At 48.5% G+C, this 18,646-nt stretch overlaps 1 protein-coding gene across 5 annotated transcripts in view; it reads left to right on the forward strand.

Moving 5' to 3' along the window:
- Nucleotides 1–507: 507 nt before the first annotated feature.
- Nucleotides 508–18,646, forward strand: part of PIGQ (phosphatidylinositol glycan anchor biosynthesis class Q) — a 37,502-nt gene continuing 19,363 nt past the window's right edge. Inside the window, exons 1-5 of one of the 5 annotated variants that reach the window (XM_036392411.2) lie at nucleotides 508–584; nucleotides 3,649–4,339; nucleotides 9,894–10,025; nucleotides 11,579–11,699; nucleotides 18,068–18,194. In XM_036392411.2, coding sequence (XP_036248304.1) covers nucleotides 3,675–4,339; nucleotides 9,894–10,025; nucleotides 11,579–11,699; nucleotides 18,068–18,194 — 1,045 coding nt within the window. In that variant the 5' untranslated portion in view covers nucleotides 508–584; nucleotides 3,649–3,674. Of the gene's footprint in view, nucleotides 585–779; nucleotides 1,495–3,356; nucleotides 4,340–9,893; nucleotides 10,026–11,578; nucleotides 11,700–18,067; nucleotides 18,195–18,646 lie in introns of those variants that run through there. The other 4 variants (XM_036392408.2, XM_036392409.2, XM_036392410.2 and 1 more) reach the window with 4 other exon arrangements.

Genomic DNA, 18,646 nt, shown 5'->3' on the forward strand with positions numbered 1-18,646 from the left:
TGAGGCGGTCAAGATGGGCATCAAGAGGCTCCCATTAGCACAGCCGAGTCTCTCGCCACTGGGATGGGGGACAACGGGGTTCTCTGAGGAAAGGTGAGTCCTTGGACTTTGGGAATGAGGGACAATGGGGTCCAACGTGGAAAGGTGCCTGGCCTGTGGGTTGAGCGACAGCAGGGTCCTGTGAGAACAGCGGGGCCTCTCGATTTTGGGAGTGAGGACAGGTGAGCCCCCGGCCTGTGGGGATGGAGCCAACAGTGTCCCGTGAGCACAGCCAAGCCCCTGGCCGCGCTCCAGGCGGGCGGTGGCAGGGCAGGCGGGGGGCACTGCCGCTCCTTATCGCGCGGCTCAGGCGGCCCCGCCGCGCTCGGGGCCCGCGGGAAGGCACCGGGACGAGCCTGCGGAGCGGCGCTGCCGGAAGCGGGGCCGGCGGGGCCCGGCAGGCCGGGAGCGGGGAGCGGGGAGCCGGGGCACCGCGGAACGCGGGCGGCGGGTGGCGGCGCCGGCCGGGCCCGTCCCGCTGCACGGCCCGGCGGCAGCGGCGTCTCCGAGCAACCGCGGGCGGAAGCGGCGGAGCGGAGCGGGCGGTAGGAGCGGGGCGGGCCGGGCCGGGCGCGGGGCCTGCGCGGGCAGCGGGGAGCCCCCGCCGGGCCGGGGACAGCGCCGGGCCCCGTCGCAACACTGAGGGGCTGGGGCATGTCCAGGGAAGGGAATGGAGCTGGGGAAGGGGCTGGAGCCCCATGAGCGGCTGAGGAAGCTGGGAAGGGGCTCAGCCTGGAGAAAAGGAGGCTCAGGGGCACCTTGTGGCTCTGCACAACTCCTGACAGGAGGGGACAGCCGGGGGGGTCGGGCTGTGCTCCAGGGAATAGGGACAGGACAAGGGGAAATGGCTTTAAGTTGTGCCAGGAGAGGTTTAATTTGTATATAGATAGGATAGATGGGCAAATTTCTTCACGCAAAGCATGCTCAGGCACTGTCACAGGCTGCCCAGGGCAGTGGTGGAATGCCAGCCCTGGAAGTGTTCAAAAAACCGTGTGCATGTGGCACTTGAGGGCATGGTTTAGTGGTGGTGGTGCTGGGGGAATGGCTGGACTTGGTGGTCTTAGAGGGCTTTCCCAACTTTTACAATTCCATGGTTCTATGATTCTTTAGATCCTGGCCCTTATCCCCCTGCAAGGATCGTGGGATGCGCAGGTGTGGGTCTGTTATGGGAGCAGTCCCCCCTGGCACCCTGTGGCCACAGGGCAGCCTCTGGGGTGAGACTGTGGCCACATCCCACCGTTCACCTTTGCTTTTCTAACAAAAGTTCTGGAATTAGTCAGCCATGGGGTGCTGTATTCATGTTGCATTAACACATTTTAGGTGGTGTTTATTTTGTTTGTTTTGGTGACCTGAGATCATTGCAGGTGCTCTCAGGGAAAGGTGGATGTTTTCCGCAGAAATAGGTGGATCTCAAAGATTTTAGGCACTTGATGAACAGGGACTGCATGAGCATTGGTAAGATTTTTCTGTTAAAATTAGCAGCAGTGAAGCAGTTGACTGTGATGACATTTGATATTACAGTCTGTTGAAAAGAATGAGGTGGATGCATGACAAGTCATGGATTTGGGAATATGAGAACATTAACATAACAATAGTTGATCAGCCGGGTTTTCAGCTACCAAATTTTGTACAGATATTTTGTACAGCCTGAAAATCATATTAGAATCTTCTCTGCCGTGTCTCAAGCAGCCAAAGGGCAGATCATTTGACCTGAGCTATAGCCAGAGGAGTTGCATGCATAAAACTATTAACTTTAAAAGTTGGGGAAGATGTAAGAGGAGGAATTCACAAACTAGAGACAATAAGGATGGCAAGTGTTTGTGCTCCATGAGAAGTTTTCCCAGAGGATTGTGGCTATCTTTAAAAACAATCTCAGTGAAAAATAAGTGTGTGTATGAAGAGACAGTTGACAATTCCTCTCTGAAATGTCCAGTGGATGGACAGACCTTTAAGGACAGCCATGCATAGACACTAAGAATCTCTTCTAGCAATATTTACAACAGCTCTCCCTTTTAGATGGGAAAAACATCATGGGGCTGTCTTTGCTATTTTTCCTTGGACTGAATATTCCCTTTTACTGCAAAACTGCAAAGTATATCCTGAGACTTCCCTCTCCTGAGGGATTTTGTTGGCAGTGTGGTGCTGGAAGCACAGTGTTTGCAGGTCCTGAATGCACCCAGCACTGGCTCTTGCTGCTCCAGAGATCCTCCGACCCCCAGCAAGATCTGGAGGCCACAGAGGGACTTCATTTCTCCCTCTTTGACCCGAGGGATAAACTCAGAGACCTGGAGTCTGTGAGGAAGCAGGATCTCAGAAGAATCATAGATCATAGAATGGTTTGACATGGAGAGGACCTTACAGACCGTCTCGTTCCACCCCTGCCATGGGCAGGGACACTTTCCACTGTCCCAGGGTGCTCCAAGCCCCGTCCAACCTGGCCTTGGACACTTCCAGGGATGGGGAGTCCACAACTCCCCAGATTACCCTACTGTGAGTGATTAATCCCAGAGGTTAATCACTCCCTATAACTGCTCCTCCATCCCTCTGTGCTGTAGGAAATTCCCAGGTTCTGAGCTTTACTGGCTCACCTCTCCTCTCTTAAGGGAGAGGAAAAAGCCACCAGGCCCTTCCCGCTGCGCATCCTCTCTCCATGCTGTAAATGCTCTCTGTGTTCCCTTTCCAACTGACTGGTCCTTGCAGAGGAGCAGCCTCGGGGCCCTGTGGAGTTCCACATCCCTCACACAGCACTGAAGGACAGGAAAGGACAGCGGGCGCCGGATGCTGCCTGTTCTGCGCCAGCGCCCTCCTTACTGCAATTACAGTCCTGTTAGAAACCTCCACCTTATTTAAAGAGACACTGTCAACTGCCTCAAAGCTCCTTTCTGGAAAAGCCTCCCAAGGCCACTGAGATGTGTTTTTAATGATGAGGAGAAAAGCACTAAAGATAAAGAGCACTAAAGTAGAGGTGCTTCTCATTTTTTAGGCTGTTGAATCTAATGAATTAAAACTACTTCAATTAATCGCTGTAGTCCCTTCTGACAAAATTATCGTCTCAGTTTCCAGATGAGAGGAGTGAGGCAAGAGGAGCTGAGTGATGGGATCAAGGTTGCTCTGTGACTTTGCTGCAGAGGTCTGGGTTGTAAGGTGGTAAAGGAGACTGAATAGCATGAACCAGTGTTTGATTGTTGGTAGCAGCAGGAAATACTCCCCAGAGGTACCATGGTGAGCTATGATATAGTCCCTTCTCTAGGAGGTGCTCCAGCACATGCAATATGGGATCCAAAGTCTAAGGCTGGGTGAATGCCAGGTCTTGGCTGGTTTCATGGGCTGTGCTTATCTGTGTACCACTATGAAAGACCTTTCCAGGACTGGGAGAAGGGCTTTACTGGGAAACTCCAGGCTCACCTTCCCTCACTTCAAAGACTGCAGATCATCAGGAGCCTCCTGAATATGTGTATGGCTGTTGGCTGTCACTGATGGTATTCTTCATGTGGTTGGGCTTAGTGTTTTCAAACACGCTTAGTTCTCCTCTCTGGTGGCTTTGGCCAGCTCAGATTTTTCTTGCATTTACTCACCATCCTCAAGTTGAATTTTTGTGTTTATTGGCAGGTGTATGTCCCTGCAGGGTCACTGCCATGGTACTGAAGGTGTTCTTTCCATCGTGCTGCTCCTCGGCGGACAGCGGCATTTTGATCGGCCGCTGGATCTCCGAGCAGAACTCTGCTGTCATCCTTGCTGTGGTGCACTTCCCCTTCATCCCTGTCCAGGTGAAGCAGTACCTTGGGGAAGTTCAGCGTGTGACTAAAGTCAGTGTTTCTGTGCTTGGCTCATGGAGCAATAGCAAACAGGAGAAAGAGGAGAGTCTCAGTGAGTTCTTGGAAGACCTTGGGACCATATTCTGCCATGAGCCATGGATCCAGATAAGCAAAGAGGGAGACAGCAAATTCTGGAGCTGTTCTATCCTTCAGAAACACTCTAAGAACCCTCAGGAGGAAGAAATCATCTTGGTGTACTATGACCAGCGCAAGGTCATGCTTTCCCATCTGCACCCCCCTTTGGACACAGCTGGCCAGAGGGCAGAGGATGCCTCAAAGCTCTCGGCCATCTTTGACACGGTGGCCAGGAGCCAGGTCCTGTTCATGACAGACAGGTACGACGAGGGGCCCATCAAGCTGACCCACTGGCAGTCGGACGGGGTGGAGGCCAGCATCATCGTGGAGCTGCTGAAGCAGGCCTCTGTGCCTGCCTGCATGCTGCTGACATTCCTGCTCTCACTGCTCTCTGGGATCTGCAGGAGCAGGTAGGTGACGTGACAGCACCCAGCTTGTTTTGCCTGGAATTGTAATTCTTGTTTAGGCATTGCACGACTGCTGCTCAACCCCAATCAGAAATGTGATACAAAATTGTTCTGTTGGAAACAGGCTGCTGCAAGAGGTCCTGTTGGAGTGGAGCTCCAACAGGAAAACACAAGGCCAAAGGCTCCCTCAGAGCTCTTCATGGAGCTGGGAGGTTTTCTGGGGAGGCGTGAATGTCTTCCCCATTTGCAGCAGGGATAGTTCAGCCCTGCTTCAGTTTCATCACAGCTGAAACATTCTGTCATTCTATGGCTGACAGAATGACATGAGGCTGTCCTTAGACTCCATAGCTGGGGACTCCCTCCTCCCTGTTTGCTGTGACTCCCTCTGCAGCTGTGAAACATCAGCAAATACTGTTTCTAAATCTGTCCTCTCTCCAAGAGACTGTGGTGCTGCAACCTTGGCACTTTACAGAAGTTTAGAGGGATTACTGCTCAGCCTGAATCCTTGGTGAAATCCTGTTCTCACAACTGTGAGCTTGAATAGGATGCTCCAAATGTAATACGTGGCAAGTGCTTGGACTGAAAGCTAATTCTGAGCAGATTTGCAGGGAAGAAACGTAAAATCATGGAATCATTTACCTTGGAAAGGCCCTCTAAGATCATCAAGTCCAACCATTAAGCCAGCACTGCCAAGGCCACCAAAATACCCCATGTTTCCAAGTGCCACATGTTTTTTAAATACTTGCAGGGATGGTGATTCCACCACTGCAGCTGCCTGGAGAGGTTGTGACAGAGAGGAGAGTGGAGTTCTGGTTCTAAGCTGCAAGAAGACACTGTAATTGATGAAATTTTGATAACAGCTACTACTATATTCATGGATAAATCTTTTTAAGTACAGCCTAAAGGAATGGAGGTATTTAACAGGTTTCCAATTGTTTGATACAGTTGTAAAAGAATTACAGTAAAACTCTTCCCATGCAAAAATTTTCTGAGCAGTTGGGTTACACAGTCTGGTACACAAAGGAAAAACTGTCCAGTTTTGGATTATTGGAAGAGATTGAGATTCAAACCTGATATCATCAAGGACCCCTGTGTCCTGGGACTGCTCTGTAGATACTGTGTGTTACTGGTTCTTAATGGTGATTAAGTCACAACTTTGTGGTTGGGCAGAAGATTTGGAGTCAGCTCAAAAGGTCCTTTTTCTGTCTGTGTTCCATCACCAACAGACAGGATGATTCTTTTCTGGTCTCACTTGGTCCCACCTCAACTGGTGCCAGGATTCAGGCCAGGCTTGGAGTCAGGTTAAGCTCAAGCCTTGCTGGCATCCAGTCTCAGTCTGCAGTCTAACCATAAGTTGGGAGCTCAAGCTCAGTGGCAGGTTGGGCCCAGCTTCTCAGGAATTCTGACTTCAGCTTTTCCTAGGGCCAGGATGGATGTTTTGAGGTAGAGCAGCAGCCAGATGTACCTGGCAGCAGGCAGAATGCAAGGCTTGCTGTGCATAAACCAACACTGAAGAGCCTGTCCTTAGCCTTGGGAGGTAGAGCTTTCTCTCTCCTTTGTTTTATTCACCCACAGTATCAACTTTATATTTACTTATCTCCTACTTGTTTTAAAACATCAGTCTTGGAGAACAGAGATTAGTACCTGGCTTTATAACAAGTCTCCTGCTTGACCTTCTAAGTCATTTGAAGGAATTTGGTTCCATTTTGCACCACATGATGTGTGGTACAACCTCCTTCATGCCAACATACTCGAGGCAGGGAGAGTTCAAGATGTCACATGCAGGTGTCCTTCCAGTCCCCTCCTCCCCATGCTGGGACAGGACATCCCATAAAATAAGATTTACTGGGCTTTTTTCTCCTTCAGGTCACAGGACTTGTATCTATTTTTGTGATGTTAAGGGATAGTCAGCTTTGAAAGGCTAAAGAAAGAGATCAGCAATGTCCTCTCAGGCTGAGGAGGTTTGGGGATTTTTGGATATGCCTCTGTTCTGTATTTGCACAGGAGAAGCAGGGCAGCAGTGCTGGAAATCTCAGGGAGTGAGTCACTGCCATCCCTCCAAGCTCACCCCTTGTTCTCAAGTCCCGCACATCCTGAATTAAGGCATTTCTTCAGCACCACCGTGTGCTAAGGGGTGGCCATTGCGATTCTGCTTCAGAGGAACTTGGGGGCAGCATTCCCATTATCCCTGAAGGTCTCTGCTCTTGGGGACGTTAGGAGGTTTTAGTCTTGAGGCAATAAATTCCATGTGCTCGTTTTTAAAAAAGTCTGTTTATATAAAAACTCCTCCAATTCCTCATCCAAAGGAGGCACTGCTCCTGCAGTTTCTAGCAAGGAGCAAGAAAACACGCAGGAGTTCTGGTTAATGGAGCTTAATATTTGCATGTGATCCAGATTCGGAAAGATTGCTTTTCATCCGATATCTGAAAATTCCCCTCTCACTCTTGGGAAAAAACTGAATTGGAAAATCAAGACTTACTCATGGAGGCTATGTTAATTTATTGCAAAAATTCCATATGTTTGGAAATACCCCAAAGATCTCCTGCTGCTTAGATAATGCAATGACACAACATCACTAGATTTTTGTTGGGGTTTTTTATCTGGTTAGTTTTCCATTGAAGTCCTGAAAATGGTTCTATATACTGTGTTGTAAACAAGTGGGAGTATTTCTGGCAATGCACAGTCAATGTGCAAAGGGGTAGGAGACCACGCAAGGAATATTTTTTTGCTTTCTTCCCCAGTCCTCACAGAGAGGAGAGTTCCCATAGCACATCTTGCAGCTGCTCTATTGAGCTTTTTGCAGTATGTTTGTATTTTTATTTCAATAAGTATGTGTATGTATGTGAAACTATGTGAGTGGAATAGAGGTTGTGCATGTGGTGGTGAGTGAAAAGAGAGTCAGTTGTAGCACAGACAGGGACATTCCTGTGATGTGTTTTTGGCCCCATGGTGTCCAGTTGAGGAGCTGGACCATTGCAGGCTGCACAATGTTTTGGTGCTCTGGGCATGAGGCTGCTTTGGGAATCATTCCCATTTGTGCAAGACATTCCTCAGGCAGACAACAGCAGCCTGTCCTTTCTCTTGGCTGGGGGTGTCAGACTGGGGGTGAGCCAGTGGCTGGCTGCCTCCAGCTTGAGGAGCAGCCATGGATGGTGAGAGACACGCACTGCTGAGAGAGAGGATGGGACTATCACCCAGTGAGTGGGTAGTGTAGCACAGGCCCCAGAGCTGCTGCTTTCTGCCTGAGCTGACACGGTCTGGCAGCTGGTGTTTGACCCATAATTCTTCACCTTCAGCCATCTGTGCATAATCCCACAGGTAGAGCGTTCCTCCTTCCCCTTCTTTACATTTCAAATGCAATTCTCTGCTCTAGTCAAGTTTTGCCACACCAGAGTTTGTAACCACTGAGCTGGGGCATAATTGGAAGGGAAAACTCATCTGCTCTGGTGTCTTGGTGAATCTGTGAGCCCAGGTGTGTGTGATCAGTGGCCAGAGCAGTCACCCCCTCTCCCTCCCCTGCACGGTGCTCTTTTCTCCACCGCCTCAGCTCCCTCCTCCTGACAAGTCAGCTGAGGAATAGTGCATTCATTTGTCTCCAAGGTGGGAGGCTGTAGCGCAGAGCTGAGTAACTTGGAGACCTCAAATTAAGAATGATTCACAGTACACTGCGTTTCAAACCCAATGTGTCTGAAATTTGAATGGGAAGGGAGGGGGAAGAGGGGGACTTCAACATTCTGGTCCTTCAGCTGACAAATGATGCACAAAGTGGGGTTCAAAGGGCTCAGGAGGGTGTGGGGAGAAAAGGGACAGCAGCCCCAGGGAACTGAGCATGGTTTGGAGGAACTGTACCTTTGTGATTGTGTGAATTGTATGAATAGCAGTGGGCACCCCAGTGTGCCCATCCTGGCCAGTCGTGGGGGTATCTGCTGCTGGGCACGGGCTGGCACGCTCCGGGTGAAATCCGTGGAAGGCACGCACAGTTTGCAGGGACATCCAGCTCCAGGCCCTGCTCAGTAATGATCCAAGCAGCTGTGCAATTTCCAGAGTGAAGCAGGATACAAGGAATAATGGTATTGTGTGAAATGAATGTATACCTGAAAAACCATGCCAAAGCAGCACAGGAGAGTAGATGAAGTGACTAAAAGTGACCATGGATTCCTGGACCTGTAACAAAAACCAGTAAAACACTGTGAAAATAGTGCAACAACTGCACTGTCTGGTGTACTCCTGTACACCAAATTATGTCCACATCAGAATTTATCCCCCAAACCAAACGTGGTGCCATGTGTTGCCGTGGTTTCTGTGACCAGCCTGCTCCCAGTGCTGTGTCACTTCAGCCTGCACAAATCACCAACTGTCCTTACTTTATAGGTTGTGTGGTAATAAAAGTAACTCCCCAAAATAATTGAGCATCATTTTGTACTTTTCTTCTGAGTCATAAGAAAAGAACCTTGTGACTGTTTCCTCCCCTACAGGCCTAATGTGGATGTTAACTTTTGAAAACTAATTAAATGCTAAAAGTTGGTTATCTACATAATGCTGGTCACTGCAAGGCAGTGGAGAGAAGGTAGAAGTGAAGACCCTGAAAAAAGAATTTGGAAGTAATAAAGAAAAAAAAAAGAAGAGAAGGATCAAGTGGAAGAAAAAAGAAAAGCAGGGGGGAAGGGACATAAAGTGCATGGAGGGCACAGCTGTTTGTTAAACCAGGCTCACGCCACACAGAGACTTGTAATCACCTCTGCTCTGGAGCCAGCCTGGGAGAGCTGGAGGCTCTGGGGGGACCTTAGAGTCCTTTCCAGTGCCTAAAGGGGCTCCAGGAGATTGTGAGGGAGGGAGAGGGACTGGGGACTGGAGAGGGAGAGGTACTGGGAGGGACTGGGGACAAGAGATGGAGGGACAGGACACAGGGAATGGCTTCCCACTGCCAGAGGGCAGGGATGGATGGGATATTGGAAATTAGGGATTGTTCCCTGGCAGGGTGGGCAGGCCTGGCACAGGGTGCCCAGAGCAGCTGGGGCTGCCCCTGGATCCCTGGCAGTGCTCAAGGCCAGGCTGGACAGGGCTTGGAGCAGCCTGGGACAGTGGGAGGTGTCCCTGTCCATGGCAGGGGGGTGGAATGAGATGAACTTTAAGGTCCCTTCCAACCCAACCCATTCCATGATCTGTGGTGAGTAACACTGGGGTTTGTGCAGCAGTTACACCATGTTGAATTGTTGCACTGAGCACAACTTGACTCTGCTCTCCTGGAGATTGGAGCATTGTGCAAGCCCAGTGATATATCCAAAAGCAGAGGTTGGGATCAGGATTGCCTTGTGGCTTCCTTGGAAGACTGAGACATGGTTTGACAGAGTGCAAATGAGAGCTTGGGTTGTCTGCATGTCTTGGTCTGGCAAGGCTGCCTTAATTCTTTTAACCTTTCAGAGAGTCATTAACATCTAATCACCAGCTCTGGTTGCCCAGCCTTAACTTCACGCTGACTGTTTTACATGGATGTTGGACGCTGGCCTGCCTGCTACATGGCAAAGGCAAGAGGAGACATTCCCATGTGTTTCTGCAGGGTGCTGAAGTTTTGGCCTTTGTCTTTCTTGTGGAGCAAACTCTCAACCTGTGAGCAGCTGGGACATCGCCTGCAGCACCTCCAGGTCATCAGCAGCAACAAGAAGGCTCAAAACCAAAATCAGCTGATGAGGTATGGAGTACATGTAAAGTTAGGTGTGTCTTGGCTCTATTCCTGTCTCCTCTGGGGAGCCCAAACCATGTGTCCCATGCCTGGACAGTACTAGGTCCTCACTGCACCCTATCATGTTCCTCTACTCCCTGCTAGTTTGCATATCTTTACTCTGCACTGTATTCATATGCATATATATTTGTATTTTTATGTGTTAATCATGCCTTTTGCCAGGTACCTGCCTTTTTCCCTAGCTCAGGCAAGGCAACTGGGATATTGCACCCCAAAAGCTTGTACTGCACCCATGTGTGTGTGCTTTGCTGTCACTACTCCCACAGGCTCATTGCTTTCACGTGTGCTGCTGTCAACCACGGCCATCCATCAGTGTTCAGTGGCATTTTCCATAAGAGCAGAAAGGTTTAAATGCTCCCCTCTTTCACCCACTCTTTTGGGAAAGCTTTTTGTGCAGAAACTGCAGACCAGAGACTCCACTTACACTGTTAGAACAGTAACAAAGTGTAAGAGAAAAAGCAAACATGCAGCACAGCGAGAGGAACAGAGCAGAGATCTGAGACAGATATTGGATGCCCTACAGCTCTTCCACAGCCAGTCTTGTTCTGTGTGATTCTCTGATCCTGCAGTAATAGACTCCCAGGGAACACTTAAAATAGATTAACAGATTTGAAGGCCAAAAGTAACTGTGATTGTTCTGTCTGATTCCTGAATAACTCACGTCATGGAATTCCATTCAGGAACTCTAGTGAGGAAGGGGCAGCCCAGCAGCCCTTCTGGGTTTGTGTATGAACCCAACCACTATTTATTGCCTTGTCTGGGAAAGCCATCTGATCTCAGTATGGACGGGTCAAGTGCTGCTGCCCTTGGTACTGGTAATTGGTAAATCCCCCCTGAGTGTGTATATACCTTTCTGTCTAACATTCCTCTTTGTAGCTTCAATCCCCTCTTTGCTCCCTACTAAGAAAGGTTTTGTGATGTGGCAGGCTCTGAGTGGCTCTGAGTTTAGAATCATGGAATCACAGAATATCCTGAGTGGGAAGGGACCCACAGGGATTATCCAGCCCAGCTCCTGGCCCTGCACAGACACCCCAACAATCCCACCCTGGGCATCCCTGGCAGTGTTGTCCAAGCACTCCTGGAGCTCTGGCAGCCTTAGGGCCATGCCCATTCCCTGGGGAGCCTGGGCAGTGCCCAGCACCATGTGGAGGAAGAACCTTTCCCTGATATCCAACCTAAACCTCCCCTGGCACAGCTCCAGCCGTTCCTTTGGGTCCTGTCCCTGGTCACAGATTGGAGCTGCTCCTCAGGAGAGAGCTGTAAACAGCTGGGAGGTCTCCCCTCAGTCTTCCCTTCTCCAGGCTGAACAAACCTCTCCTGTGCTTGGCTACAGGAGCAGCACACCAGTGGAAGTGAAAAGATTCCAAAATTGTTCCTCTTCAGTGAGTTTTCCTGGTGTCCCTGGGACATTAAAGGTGCTACATAAGCGAAGCCAACAACTGTCATTGAAACATTAAACACTGTCCTTCCTTTAACTCTGTTTCTCTCTACCCTGCCTGCAGGAAAGCCAACATCTTTGTGTCTCTGCTGATTGATGTGGCCCTGGGGATACTGCTGATGTCGTGGCTGTACAGGAAGAACCGCATTGGTCACCTTGCTGACACCCTCATCCCTGTGGCTGACGTAAGTCTGGCCAAATCTGATCCCCTTTCACCTGCTCTGGGGTGGTTGTTAAGGAAGCAATGCCTCTCACACAAGCTTTCAGAGAGACCTGTCTGAAGTCATGCAAATTAGGTCTCCTCAAGAACAGTGAAATCTTCAAATCAGGCCTGTTGGGGCTGCTCGAAAGAAACTCAGCTCTGCTTTGCATGTGCTGTGAATACTAATTAGATGTTTATGGGAGGGCTCCTCAAGCTTCTAAAGGAACAATTATGGCTTGGACAGAGCTCTGCAGCTGCAGGTTGGGTGATTATGGAGCCATAGTGCTTTTATTTTATTATTTTTTTCTGGAGTCGACAGAAAGTGTCCTCAAGTTGTTGCTATATGGGTTGTTTGTGGTGAAAAAAGAGCTGTAACCTGGGTTGAGTCTGATAAACTACTGGAAAGTCAAATATGATAAGCAGTGCAGCTGTGCTTGTGGAAGGAGTTCCATGGGAAAGTCCAAAGGCTTTGCTGGTCAGGGTACAAACACCTGAAATCCTGCCTAAGAGCTCTGGGATATGGCCAAACTAGGAAAACCTACTGTGTGTTGTGATTTTCTTAAACATAACTCCTCTTGCCCACTGAAATCCCTCAACATCAGCAGAAATTCATGGATAGTGAGTATGACCCACACTGTCCTGCTCTTCTGGTGGTTCATTTTAGATGCAGAGCTCCAGTATATCTGTTTAGTGGCAGTAAGGAACATATAATGTACTTCAGAGGCTGGAGACCAGACCACTAATCTGAGGTCAGCTCTCTTTTAAGAGCTTCTGTGTCTTGGGATTACATGTGCAGCCAATTTTGAGCCCTGCCATGCAGCTGCACAGCCTAATCCTTTCTCTGCCCACTTTTCTTTCATTTCTTCATGGCTCTTTCCATTGGTTTCTTTCTAGCAGCTGGAGAATGTCTTCTCTCTGCTCTTTTTGCAGCTTCTTGGTTGAGAAGAATTTGATTTTGATCAGAAAATTCCAGCAGTGGTTTCTTTTTCCTACTTATGCTGCATTTCCTGGGAAGACCTCACATTTCCCTTGACAACGATCTTTTTGATCCATGTTGAGCTTCTTAATTATTACAAGGTCTCTGATCATTCTTGTACATGCTGGACTTGCAGAAAGCATGTATGGATTGTCCAGCATAGCTGGACAGGACTATTGCTGGTTTTCTTATCTTTCATAGTCAAACTTTTAAGGACAGCATGTGTGCTGTAGGCACTACTCAGCAGTGGTGGTGGGTAGGGAGAACCACATTTGTTGCAGGACACTTGGTCTTGTGTTTGAGCTATACACTGCAAATATTCTTCCAAGCCTTATTCCTACATCTTTTCCCTTACAGATATTTCAGCTGGAGAAATTTAAGTTCTCTAGAGCTTTCCCTTTGGGATTACTGGAAGTGCCCAGCTCTAAGAAATCTGATTTCTTAACAAGTCTGCAGGGAGGTGGCTTTGGCTGCATTCCTGGTTGCACAGGTGGTTCTGGGAGGGATTCCATCTGCCCAGTGTCTTTGGCAGATGGACACTCTCCGTGCTCAAGGTGTGTCCAACCCCAGCACCTGTCCTGGACAGGTTTTCTTGTGAGGGTTGCTTGTTTGTTCCTCTTTCAGTAATTTAGCTCATCTGTCACTCAACTTTTGCATCATAGTGACAGCTATCTTCAGCAAGTCTCCTCCTCTGTGTGTGGACTCTGGTACCTGGCTATCACCAGGAGCTGTTTGCTTTCATTCCTGGAGGTGCTGACTCCTCCATGTCTTGGGGGGCTGATAGCCAGTCAGTGCCTTTCTTCCCTGTTTTTCCTGGCTTATCAGTTCAGGCCATTCACAACTCTTCTTTTTTCCAGCCTTAGTTTCTTCTTTCAGGCATATGAGATTGTGGACATAAAATCGTTTGGAGTCTTTTTACTCCCTTTGCTGGGCATTGATTTATATGCATTATATGCAGGCCTTAAAAAATGCAGATCTGAGTGATCCCAAAATATACCAATGACTTCAGCATGTGGTGTGCAAGCCAGCACCACTTCTTTTCCAGTATGACAGCAAAATCTCCCCTCAGCCATTCAGCAGTAGGTTTCCTCTCTGCTGCTGAGTGTCCATCTGGTCTGCATTATTCCCATCACTGGGCTTTCTCAAGTGCTTGTGTATTGCCAAGTTCAGTAACTCAGCATTCCCTGTGTGCAGAGAGCTCCTGTTCCTTCCCTAGCACTCTTCTGCTTTGAGCTGTGCCCAGATATGCTGATAGCATTGACCCTACACCTCTGTGTCTGTTGGTAAATACAACATTGGGTATCTCATTAGCCCAGAGGATGCTGGACACTGCCCAGGCTCCCCAGGGAATGGGCACAGCCCCAAGACTGCCAGAGCTCCTGGAGTGTTTGGACAACACTGCCAGGGATGCCCAGGGTGGGATTGGGGTGTCTGTGCAGGACCAGGAGCTGGGCTGGATGATCCCTGTGGGTCCCTTCCCACTCAGGATATTCTATGTTGCTATTATAATAAGATTGTTATGTATAATAAGGCTATATACATAACCTCACTTTAACCTTATTGATTTTAATATTGACAGACTACCCTTATATAACACATAACCTTACTGGTTTGATTGATTGATTTTAACATTGACAAAATCCCAGCTGTGTGGGCTCTGGATACAGTGCTTGGGTTTTTTCCAACCAACATTTCTCTGGAAGGAAGCAGTGCAGGTGGGTGATTTTGACTCTCAGCACTGCCAGGGTCAAGTCAACAAGCTCAGCCTGCTGCCAGGAGTTCAAGCTGTGTTCCCTGGCCATCCCTTGTTATCCTCTGATAAAATGGATCTCAAATCAGCACTTGGGTGGCAATTGTTGATGCTGCACAAGACATCACTGAGTGCAGCTCCCACTTTTCCAGCATGGTGAGCTGTACTGTGCTGGCTGTAATAACAAGCTGCTTTTGTCACTCAGTGAGGCAGATGTGATTCAGAGACACCCAGGGAGTAACTGGCAAGGAGCTGTTAGGAAAGACTGATTTTTGAAGCAGGCTTTCAAATCCAAAAATGGAAAACTTGAATAATCTTCTCTCTGTAGGTGCCCTCACAACTCCTACCTTCCTCCTTCTCTTGATCCCACCAGGCTTCCCAATGGTTGTCCTTGCTTTTGCCTTCCACAAGACAGCCTTCTTTCAGAAATACCTGACTCAAAGCTTTGCACTGGTTTTAAACAGAACTGCTCATAAACCATCTCCTTTTTTTTCCCCTTTTATCTCTTTTATCCTTGCTGATGTCTCTTTTTCCTAAGTTGCAATCTGTTTGAAACAGTTACATATTTATCATAGATTGTGCCTGCAAAAGCTTTACTGGGGCTTGGAGATAATTGGATGTATGCTCCTAGTCAGTCTTGTTCCACTGATCCATAAACAAAGCAAGCAGAGAGAGCGCTTCCTGAAAAATATTTTTAGATGTTAATTTATAAAATAGTCTATCTTAGAGCCCCAACCACCTGCAACAGACACAGGGCAGGTGTGTCTGACAGGGACAGCTTTGCCTCTGCATGCTCTGACTTGCACCAGATGGACCCTTTAAAGCTGGAAATGACCTTCAGGATCACCAAGTCCAACCATCAGCCCAGCACCCCTGTGTTCACCACTAACCCCTGGCCACAAGGGCCCCCAGGGATGGGGACTCCACCACTGCCCCAGGCAGCTCTGTCAGTGCCTGACCATCCTGTCAGTGAAGAAATTTTCTCAATATCCCATGTAAACTTCTGCTAGTGCAACTTGAGGCTGTTCCCCTTGTCCAGTCCCTGTTCCCTGGGAGCAGAGCCTGAGCCCCCCCGGCTGTCCCCTCCTGTCAGGAGCTGTGCAGAGCCACAAGGTCCCCCCTGAGCCTCCTTTTCTCCAGGCTGAGCCCCTTCCCAGCTCCCTCAGCCCCTCCTGGTGCTCTTGACCCCCAGCTGCACTCCCTGGAGCATCACAGTGCCCTGTGCGTCCTTCTCCAGCCATGTCACGTCAGCATTTACCTCTGCACATGGAGACTAGGAAGAAGAGCATGACAGGAAGGAGAATATTTCACAGTGAGCTCATCTAACCCTCGTTAGCACCAGTCTCTCTCCAGTTTGGTCATGTCCCAGTACCCTGTTATGAAACACTTCCAAACCACTGTACCTGATTTATTAATATGCCCACATTGAGTATTCATGACTGCAGGAGGAGAATCGGACTCACCGTCACCTTTCCTCATTCTACTTGCTATTGATCAGTCCTAAAATATCTGTCTGGAAAACAACCTGCAAGGTTATGCTCCAGGACTCTTGTTTTACCCAGCTAAATAACAGCAATGTAGGGCACCTTCCCAGGGCTACGTGCCCCTGTCAGGGTTTAGCAGCACCTCTGGGACTGGCAGCCTCCAGAAATACTCCCTGCTAAAACTCAGCCTTGCTGAAGGACTGCTTTCAAGCATTTAAATATTTCATTAAAATCCCCAAATGCTTTTTCTAAGTTACCAATCCAACACTTTAAATATTAAAACCAGTCTATTTATAAAGCAGCAAACGCTTCTCAGCCACAGAGGTGAGCTCCATGGGATCCAATCAGTCCTGACTTGCAGTGAGAGATGGAAAAGGAAGGGAATAGAAAGACAAGCCTTTTGGAGAAGTTGAAAATGGAGCCATTAATTTTGCCACTGCATTAAAAGTAAATGTTTACAAACTCATTTTGCCAGCATCTGTTGGTTAATAAAGAAAATGGAACCATTCATTGGAAATATTTTTTCCATAGGGAAGTTATACATGTGAATGATAAGGAAAGTAGGCTACAGTGCATCAGCTTTAGGGAGTGTGGCTTGGTGGTTCTGCACATGGGCAGTTTTCAGTGCCCTTCACTTGTGTGGGCTGTAAGTGGGATTTTTGGAGAAAGAGGGCTTTTCCTCTCTGTCCATGTAGGACAGTGTAAGAGGTCACTTCTTCCAAATATTTTCCCCACCTGTTTGCTGAAGGTTATCAGCTCCCTCAGCTCACAGCTTGGTAGCTGGTGCTCAGAAATGGTTTCAGCTCAGGGGAGCAGGGCAGGTGTAAAGTTCTGAGGAGAAAAATCACCCACGTGCAAGGGGAGTGTGGAGTAGTGGAGTGGAGAGATAAAACCAATAAATAACACCAGCCTGAGCCTAAATCACCAGAAAAACTGAATAACAGCCCTCAGTGAAGGGTCTGGAGCACACATTTGAGGTAGGGAAGAACAAGCCCAGAGCTGGGGTTTGGTTTTTTCTGCAGCAGTGAAGTGACAGCACATGGGCCTGGAGCAGGTCCAGGGAAGGGAACGGACCTGGGGAAGGGGCTGAAGCACGAGGAGAGGCTGAGGGAGCTGGGAAGGGGCTCAGGCTGGAGAAAAGGAGGCTCAGGGGGGATCTTCTGGCTCTGCATAACTCCCTGACATGAGAGGGCAGCCAGGGACCAAGGGACAGGACAAGAGGAAACAGCTTCAACTTGCATCAGGGGAAGTTTAAATTGGATATTGGGAAAATTCCTTTATGAAGAGGGTGGTCAGGCACTGTCACAGGCTGCCCAGGACAGTGGTGGAGTCACTGGAAGTGTTCAAAAAGCCATGTGGGTGTGGCACTTAGGATGCAAGTTAGTGGTGCACCTGGCAGTATTAGGTCCATAGGACTTGATGTTAGAGGGCTTTTCCAACCATCATGATTTTCTGATTCAGTGATGTGGGGAGGACCTCCATTAGTGTTTTTCCTCAGTGATTCCAAGGCTGCTTTGTTGCTGGGATGCCATGAGTACCCATGAAGTCTGCAGACAATGATAGGGATGATCAGGGATATTGTCTAGTACACTACAAAGTATCAAGGGAATGTGTGCATGAAATACATTTATGTAACTGTGTTTTCTGTCCTGCTCTAAACAAACACAGATTGTTTATAAAAATTAACTCTCTTTTGCCCATTAGTGCACTGCCATCTTCCTGCCTTTTAAAATCCTGACAGCCTTCCCCAAACTCAGCTCTGACTTTTCACCTGACTGTCCTCAGAAGTGGATTTGTGCACCAGCATTTGCCATCTATTTCTAGAACTCTCATTACCCCAAGAAATGCCACTGTGCAAGCCTTCCAGAGGTGGCCAGAGGTGACATAGTTCCATGGTCCCAGCACAGAGACCACTGAAACAATTCAGGTTCCTCTCAGCTGTTGTGTTTGATTCAGTAAGGAGTTAATAAAAGTGCATTTCTGATTTAGGTAGCTGTCTGTAAAGCAGTTGTTTGGATTTTTTCCCATTGGTTTGAAGGTAGTGGTAGAATACTTGAGGGGGCAGCAGTTACAGTGCACTGGCCCTGTCCAGTGTGATTGCAGCCTTTTCTCTCCATGGCTTGGCTTCCTTGTGTTTGCAGCACGTGGCTGAAGAGCTGCAGGACCTGCTCCAGTGGCTGATGGGAGCCCCAGCTGGACTGAAAATGAACCGAGCCTTGGATCAAGTCTTGGGCCGCTTCTTCCTTTATCACATCCATCTTTGGATCAGTAAGTGAAACTGTTTAACTTTTCAGCCTCCCTTTTCATCTCTTTCCTCTGAGTGTTTAATGTTTGCCTTGAGGTGAGTAATGAATCAAAATGCACTTCTGCAAGTACAGACTTGTCTGGGAGTCTTCCTGCTGTGGGAACTGAAGCCAAAGTTGGATTCCCACACAAGGAATTCATGCATATTGAATTAAGTGCTGGTATTGATGCTCTGCAAGAAGTGTGGATGCTGCTGGGGCTTAGTTCCTTGGTGTCACTGGTGGTGAGTGTCCAAGGGAAGGCACTGCTGTGAGGTCTTTTGTAGGGTTTTGTGGTCTTTGCCATGTGAGAGGCAGCTCTTGGGATAGGGATGAGAAATGTGCAAAGATGCAAATGCCAGCCCTGTGCTATCACCAACGTCAGCTTAGTGCAATTTTATTATTTCAGTTTCTTCCTTGAAATAAAACACTTTTGTT

This window comes from Molothrus ater, chromosome 16 (assembly GCF_012460135.2).
Source record: "Molothrus ater isolate BHLD 08-10-18 breed brown headed cowbird chromosome 16, BPBGC_Mater_1.1, whole genome shotgun sequence".
In the NCBI taxonomy this organism is placed as follows: Eukaryota; Metazoa; Chordata; class Aves; order Passeriformes; family Icteridae; genus Molothrus; species Molothrus ater.